Source organism: Dama dama, chromosome 12, assembly GCF_033118175.1.
Source record: "Dama dama isolate Ldn47 chromosome 12, ASM3311817v1, whole genome shotgun sequence".
In the NCBI taxonomy this organism is placed as follows: Eukaryota; Metazoa; Chordata; class Mammalia; order Artiodactyla; family Cervidae; genus Dama; species Dama dama.
The window spans coordinates 94065108-94079475 of record NC_083692.1 but is presented as its reverse complement, the minus strand read 5'-3'; the positions used below and the strand labels follow the sequence as shown (position 1 = coordinate 94079475).

At 36.1% G+C, this 14368-nt stretch overlaps 1 protein-coding gene across 3 annotated transcripts in view; it reads left to right on the top strand.

The window, feature by feature from the left end:
• Positions 1-14368, top strand: part of POLK (DNA polymerase kappa) — a 73447-nt gene that overhangs the window by 50516 nt on the left and 8563 nt on the right. For all 3 annotated transcript variants that reach the window (XM_061158148.1, XM_061158149.1, XM_061158147.1), the window contains 6 exons: positions 2028-2159; positions 4682-4835; positions 8580-8819; positions 9984-10108; positions 10681-10847; positions 12984-13016. In XM_061158148.1, the coding sequence (XP_061014131.1) occupies positions 2028-2159; positions 4682-4835; positions 8580-8819; positions 9984-10108; positions 10681-10847; positions 12984-13016 (851 nt within the window). The remainder of the gene's footprint in view (positions 1-2027; positions 2160-4681; positions 4836-8579; positions 8820-9983; positions 10109-10680; positions 10848-12983; positions 13017-14368) is intronic.

Genomic DNA, 14368 nt, shown 5'->3' with positions numbered 1-14368 from the left:
CAACACAAATTTTGGAGTAAGGTGTTTTATTAACATGAGTCCTGTAACTGAGTAGTTCTTTCCATGACTTGAAACCTTTGCATTTCTGTTACTGTGTGGCTTTTCCTTATTATCACCCTCACCATAGCAGGTAAGTGACCACGACAGCTGTGTGTAGCCAAAAATGGGTTGGGAGTTAGAAACAGCAACTGAAATAGATGAGTTTGGTTTTAAAAAAAAAAAAATACACGAGAAATAAGGAAGGTTCTTCTTTGTTCTAACTCTTTTCATTGCCTTCGATAGATATTAACATGATTCCTGAGTTGTTATTTTATTATGAAACTACAGTCTGTTTGTTCATTCTCTCTGCTCCCACAAGTATGTAGGCAACTGACAGTCCTGGTTCTAAAATAACTTTATAGGAAAGTGCACTCCCCTTTCCTACAAATCATCAACTAATACTTAAAAAAAGTATTCAGTGTTATTAAGAATATGTATCACCATGTATTTATGTGAAATTATGCACATGAGCCCCTTAGTACTTAGTGAACGTTCATTTGGGCCCATGATTCTGTATTTTGAGCCGAGTACAATGAGGGGGGTTTGTTCATGCCACTTGGGGTTGGCTAGGACTTTGCCTGGAGCTGAGGGGTCCCAAATGGGCTTCACTCACATCCCTCCAGCTATGAGCTTTCCCCTCCACGTGGCGCTTGCTCCTCCACATGGTCTTATTAAATCCTGTTATAAGATCTCTGTAATCTAACACGAGATCTTCACATAGTTGCTGGACCCCACAGAAGGAAAAGCAGAAGCTGCAGACTTCTTCATGCCTAGGTTTCAGGACTCATATAATGTCACTCCCTCACATTCCTTTGGTCAAAGCAAGTCAACACCAGTCTCTTGGTAAGAGGAACTGGAACCCACCTTTTGACAGGAGGAACTGTGAAAGATTGTGACTATGATCTACAGTCCCCCACAAACCTAAAGGTTAAAGGACGTCATAAATAAAATTGTTTTTCTACTCTACTGCAGATCTAGCTTTTTTAATATCAATCCCAATAGATTTCTTCATATTAATATTTAAAGCATTGGTTTGTCTTCCAAGTGCTGTCTGCATTTTCTATTCCAGAATGTTGACCAAGGATTAGCATAGTTTTGATTACTATCAAGATTTTTAAATGCCACTTGAAAACTATAAATGGCAAATTTATATTATCATTTCTGAAATACCCTTTCATTTGGTAGATTTTGTTTTACATTCTTTGAATTTTCGCTTGAGATTCCAAGGATTCCATTTGTGATTAATTTTTTCTAAATGGTACTGTGGCCTACCACATTAGCCTAGATTGTTGCCAGGTATTTTCATCAACAGGGTTTAATAAGTAATGTTTTCCTGTTTACTCTCATAATTATTAAGTTCCATCTCCTAGTTAAAATGTTTTCACCAAAAAAATTTCAGCCTTAAGAAATAAAGCTTAATTTTAAAAGTTCTTTTGTGCTTTAATCATTTCATGTTTGAGACTTAATTTAACTGACCATATATTAGACCATATATTTCTTTTTTTTTTCTAGATGAAAAATTTCCCAAATCCCAAATAGTGCAAATTCCAAATCCATAGTATTATACTATACTATTACTTTATATACTTTTACTTTCTGTAACTTCTATATTGTTTGTACTGTATAGCTTTATACTACTATACCTTTCATGTAAATCTCCTATCATCTAAACTTTTATATGTACTGTATTACAGATATTCATTAAAGCCAATGAAGTTTAGTTACTTGAAATGTAAGAGAACCTTTTTAATAGCACAGTCTTGCTTTTTACCTCATGTCACATTATAAATATGAGACAGCGGTGGGAGAGGGTCGTGGTACTATACCATGATACGACGAAGTCAAAAGCTTGGTTTGAGACAGTGGCCTGTAAAAGAAATGTCTTTGAATTGAAAATGCACATCAGTCATGTGGTTCTCTTGAAAGCATTGATCAATATGTCAGTTTTGGTTTGAATGTTTTTCCCCGTGTGGCCCACTTTCTTTCAGTCTACTTCAAATTACCACGCAAGGAGATTTGGTGTTCGTGCCGCCATGCCAGGATTTATTGCTAAAAGACTCTGCCCACAGCTTATTATAGTGCCCCCAAACTTTGACAAATACCAAGCTGTGAGTAGAGAGGTAAGTCTGCTATCTCACTCCTGCTTATAGCCTCTTGTTGATTTCGCGTCATATAGAGAGACAGGTCCAAATACCGTAGCACATCAGAATCTATCCTTAGCTTATCCCTGAAAGTGTCCCTTCTACCACTTCCTCAGCTTATGTATCGAGCATTGAGCTGCAGATATGTCCAGACTATGCCCTTCTATTTCCCAGTTTTTTTTGGTATTTTTTTTTGCTTTTCCATGTGTTTTCTCATCTGCATAGAAAATTCTTATCTCCCCAGAAAACCCTGCATTACCTTAATTATAACCTAAATTAACTTTAGCTCTTTTTCTGTTAATGTGCAATGTACATTTTCTTCTAGAATCACCTTATATTTATAATCTGCAGACTTAATTCCATATCATTAATTCCAAGCTCTTTTCTGAGTAAATTTTTTATCAATGTTTTTTAACAGTAACAACATTAACTTATTTTGATTAGCTGCTCTCCTGGCCCCAGAATCTAGTGAAGGTGCTTATGAGCATTTAATATCCCAAAAACCATAATCAAAGAAAAAGGGGAATAATATACTGCTTTGAAGAGGATTTCTGAAAAATAGAGATTTGATTATTCACAGAAATTGCCTAAAGTGTGATGTATGAAAAACTGTCCTTTCCTCTAGTTTCAGTAATAACTAGACCATCATGCCAGTGCTAAAACTGAAGTCAGAAATTGAAATTTTAGTGTACAATGTCAAAATGTGTTTAGACTACTGCGGCAAAACGCACTGTGTTAAAGACTGCTGTCTGAATCGAAACACTTAAAAACTCCGGTCTCACACTTACTACCATTTAGTCATGTAAACTATCTTTAGATTCACGCTTCTTATTTGTGTTCCACCTCATTTCCCCTGGAAATGAGAGCTCCCCCAGATTAAAATGATATTCCACCCCAAATTTTTTTAAAGTTTTTAACAGTTCTTTCAAAAAGCAGTCTGTGGAAGCAGGTGCTTTGGTGCCTGCATCTGCAAAGGTGGTAGGGAAGGGGAGGCCCATTCACACGGGTCACCCCATTATCTGTTGTTGTTGAGTCCTGTCTGGCACGTTTGCAACCCCATAGACTGTAGCCCACCAGGCTTATCTGCCCATAGGATGTCCCAGGCAAGAATACTGGAGTGGGTTACCATTTCTTTCTCCAGGAAATCTTCCTGACCCAGGGCTCAAACCTACGTCTCCTGCATTAGCAGGAGGATTCTTTACCACTGAGCCACCTAGGCTTTTAATACTCATAAGTTTGAAAATCCTTCAAAGACTTTGTAAGAATTTTTTTAAGTTCTGCTTTAAGTCAGTAAAACTTCTGACAGCATAACAATGAGAACCAAATTGTTTTAGTTCCCTTTAGTCATTTACATAAGTTAGAGAAATCTGTCTTCAAATTTGATCAGGATCTAACTAGTTTATTTGCAGATGACAAGTGGGTTCTTATCTGTAAATGAACTGTAGTGCAGATGCACTGACAACAAATGCATCAATATTTATGGCTTGTTTAAAAGTTTAAGAAAAAGCCATTTTTGTTTTATCCAAAAGAGTGGAGTTGCTTTAACTGTTCTCCGAGCCTCAGTACTTCGTTTTCACTGGAGCCTGTCTATTTTTGTTCTTGAAGAAATATCTCATGTAAAGGAAGTTAGTGAGCACTCCTTGTCTCCAGAGAGCACTTCTCATTCAGAATCATCTTAGTTGGCTGCCAACTACTGACTTTCCAGTTTCATCTTCACGAAAAAGATTCCATTTAAGCACATTGTGAAAATGATTTCTTCTATAAGAACAAAGCTAATTAAGGTACTTTCTGAGTAAAGCTTGGCCAAGTTTTTTGTGACATTTCCTAAAATTACCTTTGATTCAGCTGTTCATAGTTATGTTAAACGAAAAAGCTTTCTTTTTATAAAACGTCTAGAAAGATTTTTCTCATGATACCACAGACAGCTTTAAAACACTAGATGAAACATTACATATTTCAGCAAATATGTTTTTCTAATATACATATTATTTTGGCAACCATTTCCTTTAATTTCAGCTAATACTTCAGTGGTTAAAAAACTTCATAGCAAAAAAAAAACTTCTTAGCTTCATATAATAAAATTATCTTCTGTAAAAGGCATTTCTGGAATCATACAGAGATTCTGATGTCTTTACATATTTATTTTATTCCAAGATGCAACTCCAGACTTTTCCCCATCATTTAATATAGTCACAGGCTTAACACTACAGTTTTTGTCATCTTTTCCATTCTAAATCCTGGTAGCTGTTTTGTTTTCTGAATGGATACATGCATTATTGAGTAGAGTTTTATAGACATAATTAATTGAAGTAGAACTACTTTCTAAAGCAACATAGTACCTTCATGTAAGATCATTCCTTTTTAAAATGAACAAAAAAAGGTCATAAAAGGAGATCAAGATCCTGTTGTTCCCACTTCTGCTTTTGACCTGCTACCTAAAATTATGTTGCTTAACTTTTTCTCTGCCTATCAGAATGATATTAAACATGTTCCTTTTGAAGGTTAAGGAAATCCTTACTGACTATGATCCCAATTTTATGGCCATGAGTCTTGATGAAGCCTACCTGAATATAACAAAGCATTTAGAGGAAAGAAAAAATTGGCCTGAGGACAAAAGGAAGTATTTCATCACAGCAGGGACCTCTCTAGAAAACGGTAAGCAATTTATTAGAATGATCAGACTTCAAAAAAAAAACCCCTTTGGATTAACCAGTTAGCAGGCATAGATGTAGGACTAGGCATAGCTTTATTATGAAAAAGTATTAAAAATGAAAATCAGAAACTTAAATATACCAGTAGGATTTCTGAGATAAATGTGTGGAATGTCACTTTTAAACCAAATGAAATTCTTAAATCTTTAGAGTTTGAGTGTGCAGAGTCCCTGTCCAAAGTAATGTCATAGAAGTTTTTTTCTTAAGATCTAACCTAACTGAGGGTTGGATTGCATTGAATCTGAGGAGGTTCTCTGTTTAAGGTAGTCTTTGGTTGTAGCTGTTAATAATAGAAAATAGGCTTAAAAAAAAAAAATTAGTCTCAAACATACTAAAACATTGGATGGGATTTTTTTTCCCCCTTTATTTCATAGATTTTCCATAATCTAGTTACTGTGATTACTGTTTTTAACCTTGCCAAAATTAATGATTCTCCAATTCCCTTCTTTGCCTTAGACCTTATTTTGACTCTTTTTCTATGTAATGAAACCCTTTATGACCCTAAGGGTTTTTTCAAATGGGACCCTTATCATCTATCCAAAACAATGCCAAAAAACATGCAGATAGTGCATGTACTCTGTCAGCTCTCTGTCCGAGGTGTGATTACCTCAAATGCCAGTGCTGCCCTGGACCCCTGAGCAAAGTTCACCTGGATGAAAAGGTAGAAATAGAGGGTTTGCTTAAACCGACAGCCATGTTTCATGTGCACAACTCATTGACTGCTTCAGAGGGGACAGGCTACCATGGTTCGGGGCTCACATCTTAGGAGCAAATTTAATATGGACATCAAATCATAATTTTATTACCTTGCTCAGAGCGCTAAGGTCTCTCTCTCTAAGGGAATCATTAAACAATATAAGCAGTAAACAGTTCTGGACGTAGAGTCTTGAAGCAAAAGGTGTTTTGCTCTTAGTAGAACTTGTTTGGGGAAGTGACACACAACGCCTGAGATTGCTTAAAATCTTACTCTATTCCTTAACTTTCACAAGAGAAAGGAGGGGAACCATTAAATGTCAATAGTTACATTGAATCACTCCCTGAGGATCTCCTGTATTCTCGGGGCGTGGTGTGCTCAGTCGTGTCCGACTCTTTGCAACCCCATGGGCTGTAGCCGGCCAGGCTCTGTCCATGGCATTTTCCAGGCAGGAATACTGGGCTGAGTTGCTATTTCCTACTCCAGGGGACCTTCCCGACCCAAGGATCAAACCTGTCTCTTGCCTCTCCTGCATTGGCAGGCTGATTCTTTACCACTGCGCCACCTGAGAAGCCCCTATAACAATTTCTTTCACAATAAATTATAAAAAATTATATTGGGGCTGAGATAAATGTTTTCATTCCCTACTAATGTTCTTTTCATTTACTGTACATCCAAACTCATTATGAGGCTGTGAATTTTTAATACCTGTCGTTCTTAACATTTATCTATGTACTTTCCTCTTCATGTATTTCATATTCTTAAGCAATTTAAATAGCTTAGCTTTTTTTTTTCGTATCTAAGTCCCTGTGGACTGGCCTTTCAGGCATGTCTGATTTCACATTATGCCAAGAGAAGCTTTCAACAGTGAATTCTCCAATCCTGCCTTTGGAGTCACAGCAGGTGGCTGACATATCTTCCTCTAAAGTCCAAGGCATTTTTCTGTTGTTTGCCCCTTTTCTAAAAGGTGCAGTTTTGGAAAAGTATTGTTAACTACAGTGTCTATATAGAAATAAAATAATAATAATAATTTTGTGTTTATTCTTTCTTATAAATCTGGATGGTGCTAGCCAATATAAAAAACTAAAATACTGTACCATATACTTTTTAGCACTTGCCATCCAGATGGGATCTTTAGTATTTCAGATTATCAGAAACCTTAATTTTGCACTTTGATCACCTCAGTTATGGGGCTTATAAAGATATTTCTTTCAGAAAGCAAATAGGAAACCATTTGAGTGGTTAGTTGCAGAGCCAGGCCTCGCAGAGAAGTAGACAGATTGACCAGGTCACTACACCATTCAGCAGTGACTCTGAACAGTGAAGCTGAGAATGGCAGGCTTTGCTCTCTGTCATAGTGTTCCATAGTCAGTGCCTCACCTGAGGATGTGGTGGCAAAAGCTTGCGGTGTAAAACATGGCCCAGGAACCGCAGAAGGGGGCTGTGAAGGCTTCTCTCTAGACCTGCAGGTTTTCCATAGCTCTTTACGTTGACTTCCACACGTCTAGGTGGGGAAAAGGGTCCAGGTAGATGCCATTTCAACTGTGCCACAGTCTTAATGCCCTCTGAATTGCTCTGTATTTTAAAACCAAATAATGGAAAATGAACTGAAGTACATAAATAACAGCTAATATATAATTTGAAAATAAGGCTTATTTTGTAGTGGCCTGGGAATTCAGATTTGGAAAATATCTGTGACTTACTTGATATTACATATTTAAAAATTTGATACTAATCAGGTGTCTGTCATATTATTTGTGTTATCTGTAAACTCTTTCTAAAACGCCAACTTCATTTTTTAAGTATAATGCATTTGTATGTGTCTTGAAACTAAGAATTTAATCTTTGCTTCTGTATGTACCTTAATTTGGAAAACGTTCACGTGTAGTGAGATTATGAGCTGGAGGGAGTTCCTGGGTGGTCTCATGGTTAGGATTCAGTGCGTTGGCTGCTGTGCCCCAGGTTCGATCCCTGATCTGGGAACTGAGGTCCCACCAGCCACTGGGGCTGCCAAAAATAAAAAAGAATTGTGGAATGGATCAGAAAGCTCTGTTGTTCATTTTATTTTTATAAATTTTACACTTAAACCGATTTCTTCTCCATTAAGCCCAGAAAGTAAAGTTCATGGATTTGTTCATGAGGACATTTTTAGTATTGGTATAGATTTAAATGTATTTCACAGCTTAAATTCATGAAAAACGCAAAAAAAAAAAAAAAAAAAAAAAGAGGTAATAACCAGATTAGTATTTTTGCTTTACTTTTTAATAATATCAGTTAACAGCCCTTTGATAATAAAGGCTTCTCACCCTTAAACTTGGATCATTGTTAATCTGATTAGACCTTAAGAATTTATATATTTAATGAAGTATAACTTCCAAAAATAATTTCTGTTTATTTCAAATGTGCTGTTAGTAAGAGTGATACTTTATAAAAAGAAAAAAGAAGTCAAAATTAAAATCAGCATTTGAAAGAATAAAATTCATATTCTTTTAACACTTGGGAAGTTCTACCATGAATGAAGAAAACATTAAGGTTTTTTTCCCCTCTAAAAATAAAATCTATCTTTCACTCATAATTACTCTAGATTGCTTAATGCCTTTTCCTTATTCTTAAATTCTAACTTAAGGTTCTTTTTTCTCCTAGAGATGAGTAAAGGGGAAAAAACTTTCTTTTATTTTTTTAAGAAAAAAGTACTGTGAATCTAATTCTAACTCTTGTTTTCAACTAATTTTGTTCAAATATTAGTGAATTTTACCTAAGGTATTTCTTTTTAAGCTGTATACAGTGGAAATGGGTGATATTCTTTTTAAGAAAAGCTTAGAATCAGTGTTTTCTTTGTTAAACAGTTAAAAATGATAATGTTTCTGACCTTGGTTCTTAGAAACAAAACTAAATGAGATTTGTTTTGTCTTTAAAAAGATTGACAGAAACATAATTTATGAAGTATGTACTTCTTAGAATGAAGATGAATTATTGTTCCTGTTTACAATTTAGATAATCCAGGAAAGGAAGTTAACAAACTGAGTGAGCTGGGAAGATCCATCTCTCCGCTCCTTTTTGAAGATAGTCCTCCTGATTTGCAGTCCCCAGGAAATCCTTTCCAAGTGAACTCTGAAGAACCGAATAATCCTCAAATATACCAAAACTCAGTTGTTTTTGGAACGTCAGCTGAGGAAGTGGTGAAGGAAATTCGTTTCAGGATCGAGCAGAAAACAACCCTCACAGCCAGTGCCGGTACTTAAAAGGATGTTGGTGGTTCTGATAGTTACAACTTTCAGACTAGCTAATTCAAATGTAATATTAGTAGTTTCTCATTATAAAGTGTACGGTTAACAAATTTTACGTGGCCGTTTTTTTATTAATTTCTGACAGTGTACCTATTTAGAATGCTGTGAACCTATAGATAAATGGGAATTAAGCAGAAACATCCATGTGTCCAAAGCAAAAACTTACCATAAAGCTCATGTAGCTATCTTTTTCAAAACACAAAATATATTTTAATTTGGTTTTGGACATAATACTTCATCAGTTTTCCCTTTGAAGACTTACAGTACAAAGAAAGGGCCCAGGTGACTGTACAAGGTATGGACAAGACAGAAAAAACACCAGCAAGCTGCATAGCAATCTAGGATCATCTGGTAAAGGGGAAGAGAGCTCCATATGTCACTCACTCACGAGGATATCTCTGTGCCTTAGTGCAGAAACTGATATTCATGAGGACCCTAGGTTATTTTGACAAAGCCATATTATAATTGGGTTAGTCTTTTCTTCCTTTGGCAAAGCGTGAGAATAAGGAATAAATTTTAGAATGATATGTATAAAAATTGAAATAAACTATTATATTTGAATATACCTATTTCCAATTATCTCAATCATTAAGACACCTAGAAATTATAAAACACCTCTCTGAAAAGTGGTGGTAATTTGCTTTGTGTGCATATAAAGTATGCGCACATTTCATTATCATTGTTTTAAATATACTAGAAACCAGAATCTTTGATTTTTTTTTTTCCTTTATGTGGGTAATCTATACAAAAGATGTTTTCAAAGAGAAAGCTTTCATCGTAAATTATATTCTCAATCTTTTCTATAAGACAGACTGTATTCCTACTAAATATAGTAGGAAACTAATATTATCACTTACACTCAAAAATTAAACTTTAAAATACCATGGAGATTTAAATATTCCTCATTTCTGCTGCCACAGTAACTAATACAGTTTCTTTTCCTGAAACCATAGCAAGCCTTGGGGAGATAGAGAGTAATCAAATGTTATTTTTAAAGTGGCTTTCCACATAATTTCAGATTTTGTATTTAATTTTTTTATGTATTGTTATCACATGTTTTAAAATTATATACATCATGTTCTTTGAGTCATCAGAGTGTTCTTCTTTAAAGGCATTGCACCCAATACGATGTTAGCAAAAGTATGCAGTGATAAGAATAAACCAAATGGACAATACCAAATTCTACCTAACAGGCAAGCTGTAATGGACTTCATCAAGGACTTACCCATTCGAAAGGTGAGATTTTATATGAAATTTATTCTCTATATATACCCTCTGATTTTTGAAGAAATAAAGAGGATTAAGAAGTACAAATTTGGAGTTATTAAAAAAAAAAAAAAGCCATGTAATGAATACCCTAGAGTCTATAGTCAATAATATTATAACTTTCTATGGAGACAGATGGTTACTAGACTTACTGTGGTGATTGATTTGTAATGCATATAAATGTCAAATCACTGTGTTGTACACCTGAAACTAATGGTGTATGTCAACTATAACTTTGATTTTAAAAAATGAAAAGAGAATAAGAAGTCATTTATTCTACCATTCCCTGAGTTTATATGACCACAGAACTCTTTTATAAATGCTTTTTAAAAACTCCATGGAATTTAAAGTTTTAAATTCCCATGCAACACTAGTTTGGGAAATACAGCCAAAAATTATTTAAAGTCATTTTCTTGCATGGCTTTTAAAACTAGGACATTATTTATACCTTTTATGAGTTATAAAAGGTATGATGAGATTATAATATCAGTTCTTACCTTAATTTTAAAATGTGTTAATGATAAATGTTGATTCTCTTCTAGGTTTCTGGAATAGGAAAAGTTACAGAGAAAATGTTAAAGGCCCTTGGAATTATTACTTGTACAGAACTGTACCAACAGAGGGCATTACTTTCTCTCCTTTTCTCTGAAACATCTTGGCATCATTTCCTTCATATTTCCCTGGGTCTAGGTTCAACACACCTGGCAAGGTATCTGTATCTATAATCATTCTGCTTTTTCTTTATCATCTGCTGAAATAACAGTTTTCACCATTGAGATAGAGGCTAGAAGGATAACATGTTTTAAATTCTTTTAGGTTAGCTCAGCTCAGAATATAATTTTTGAGTTAGAGTCAAAAGATTGGATATGAGAGAAAAGGAAGTGATGAATAAAGAATCCCTCCTAGGTTGTTGGCTCCTGCAACTGGATAGATGGGTAAGAGGAACGATGGGTGCTTTCTTTTCTGAACCTGCCTTGTTCTTTGTTCAGAACATAAGAATACTGGTGGTCGGATTGTCGAGGAAAGAAAGATGGCTTATGCTCCAGAACTCACTCTTTAAGCAAACAGATGTAGTGATTCTTTGAAATCCTTCATGAACTACCTGCATTTCTCCTCTTCTACTGAGTACATTGTGTTAGGCACCATTCTAGGCACTGGGGATAATAGCAATAAACAAGATGAAATGCTGCCTTCATAAAGTTTGCAGAGTAGTGTGGGGAAAAGAAAGTCACCAAGTGAAGAACGTAAGGCAGAGTGGGGGCCTAGAGATTGACCTGAGAGGGTAAAAGGTGGTGCCAGCTGTAGTCCTCCAGTGGTGGAGACCTGAAGGGGCCAGCCAGGCAGAGACCTAGGAGAAGAGGAAACAACTAGAGAAGCCCTGTGTTCTCTCCCGGCTGCTCTTTCATCCTGGTCTTAGAATCCAGAGCTAAAAGGGTACGCTGTTTAGGGTGGGTGAAAAGAAGGCACTAAACAAGAATGAGAATTAACACTAAACTAAACTAAAAGACCCTGAAGGCGGGAGGAGAAGGGGACGACAGAGGATGAGACGGTTGGATGGCATCACCGACTCAATGGACATGAGCTTGACTAGTCTCTGGGAGTTGGTGATGGACAGGGAGGCCTGGCGTGCTGCAGTCCATGGGGTCACAAAGAGTCAGACACGACTAACTGAACTGAAACTAAAAGATTACTGAGGAGGCGTATAAAATGTTTGCTTAATCAGTTAAATCTGTTAAATCTTACAGAGATTGCAAGGCCTATGCTGTTGCTTTTCTCATCTTTCTGTGCTCCTCATTCTTTCGAATCCAGGTAGCTGACTTTGATCCTGAGTGGACGTATTGAAAGATAAGAGAAGGACATTACAGTACTATAACTAATCCAGTATTTGAAGATGATGGAAAATAAAACTTTCTTCTTTATTCCAAAAATTACCCTCTTTTTATTTCCATAGTGCTTGAAAACGATATAGTCAATATAGTTTTTAGTATAACATAGCAGATATTAACCAGTGGTAGAGATGCAGGTAATGCTTTTAAGTGAAACTCATAGGTAATTTTATAAAATAGCAAACCTACTTTCCTTTCTATATTCTCTATTTCCCTAATTAGCTTTATTTTTTTAATCTCTTGTGCTTTTTACTTTCTAATCTGTTCTCTATTTATTTCTGTGTTTGTCTGCCTCCACCAAGATAGAAGTTTCTTAAAGGCAGGCACTTGGTCTGTTTTGTTCACTATTGTGTCTCCAAGGCCTAGAACAATGCTTGATTCATAATTGGTTCATGAAATATTTGGAAAATGAATAATCTATGTGTCATTTCAGATTTTTGGTTTTAACTACTCCTGTCAGAGCAGCTAAAATCCAACCTAACTAGATGGTTCAGATCCGCAGTCATCATCCTGTTGCCATAGACCACATTTTGACTGAGCTTCTATAGAGTGGTATAGGTAATAAATAGGCTAGTACCGATATGTCCAAGGCCAAAAACTAGATAATCAAACTGTTCAAAATTCAATTATATCTTATAACTGAAAGCCATTATGCTACCACATTCTGTTGATTTTATCAATTGTGAGTTTTGATATTCAGGTTTTTAATAGAAACAATTTATAATATCCTATTTTCAGATGTGTTCTTTGATAGATATAGACTTAGCTATCTATCTACATTCTTTGGTGGTAGTTTTTAGATTAAAAAACTCACTGTAATTAATGATGTATAACTTTTAATCCAAAGTAGTACTGAGATCTCTAAAGGGTAGCTGATGTTAAATCATTTTGGTTGACTAAAAGGAACTCAGTGTTGTTTGGAAAGCAAATAAAAATCTTTTTATTTTTTTCATTTCAAGGGATGGCGAGAGGAAAAGCAGGAGTGTTGAGAGGTAATGTTTTATTACTAATTATTCATAATTTATATAATTTTTAACTAATTTTTAATAAAATTTCACTGAAACTTAAAAAATCTATTTATAGACCAGATAACAATTTTCAGCAGTTGACACCCCTAAAGTAAATATTCTAGTACAAAGCTTTATTATCTTTGCTTGCTATGCTCTCAATGGGAAAAAAAAAATTAACTGCAGTTATTTTTTTTTAATGTTAGTTTTGTTCCTATTCAATGAAAACCAAGAATCTTAGGATTCCAAATCTTAATTTCTAGGTTTGTTTATAAGAAGAATAATACTGAGTAGTTAATTTAAGATACGATAATGGAAGTTTTCCCTGAGTTTTTCAAATACTGGTAAATGACTGAAGGGACCAAATAGTAAGATCCCGATGAACGAGACCTTAGAGGTGATCTCATTCAGTGGCTTCCAATCCTGGTTGGAAGTCGGCTGAAATCTCGATGGAGCCTTATTGTCTTCAGATATATGTCATTGTCTGAGAAGCCTCTCACTTGTCTCCGCAAGGAACCACAGTTCCACTGAGACATTTAAGACTCGGGCCGAGACTTGTCTGGTGGTCCAGTGGTTAAGGGTCTGCCTCCAGAGCAGGGACATGGCTTCAGTCCCTCGTCGGGGGAGCTCGTATCCCCCACGTGCACCTAAGCCCACGCGCTGCAACTGCGGAACGTGCGCTGCAGCTACTGAAGCCTGCGCTCCGCAGCCAGAGAAGCCCCCACAGGGAGAAGCCCACACCACAGCTAGGGAGCAGCCCCACTCGCTGCAACTAGAGAAAGCCTGCACACAGCAACGGCACAACAACAACAAAAAAGGAACCTTGGACCTACTGTGAGGTTGTGTTCATTTTGCACATATGTCATTGGTGATCAGAAAAACTGAATAGCTTTTCTAAAACAACACACTCAGTAAATGACTTAATAAAAATTGCTGTTTTAGGCTGTGATTTACATGAGAGCAATCAAAGGAAAGGGCTCCCTTGGTGGCTCAGCGGTAAAGAATCACCCTGCAATGCAGGACGTAAGAGATACAAGTTCAGTCCCTGAATCGGGAAGATTCCCTGAAAGAAGGCATGGCAGCCCACTCCGGTATTCTTGCCTGGAGAATCCTGTGGACAAAGGAGCTGGCAGGCTCCAGTCCATTGGGTCACTAAGGGACAGACATGCCTGAAGCTACTTAGCACGCACGTACACACGCACACATGCAACCAAAGGAAAAGGGGAAGAAGCATGCAAATGTGAGATAGCATTGTCCTGTTTCCTATTTAATGGTTTTTTCCCTCCTATTTTGTCTTCTCTTTTGTTATTGAGAACATTGCTTGCTGTACAAGAATA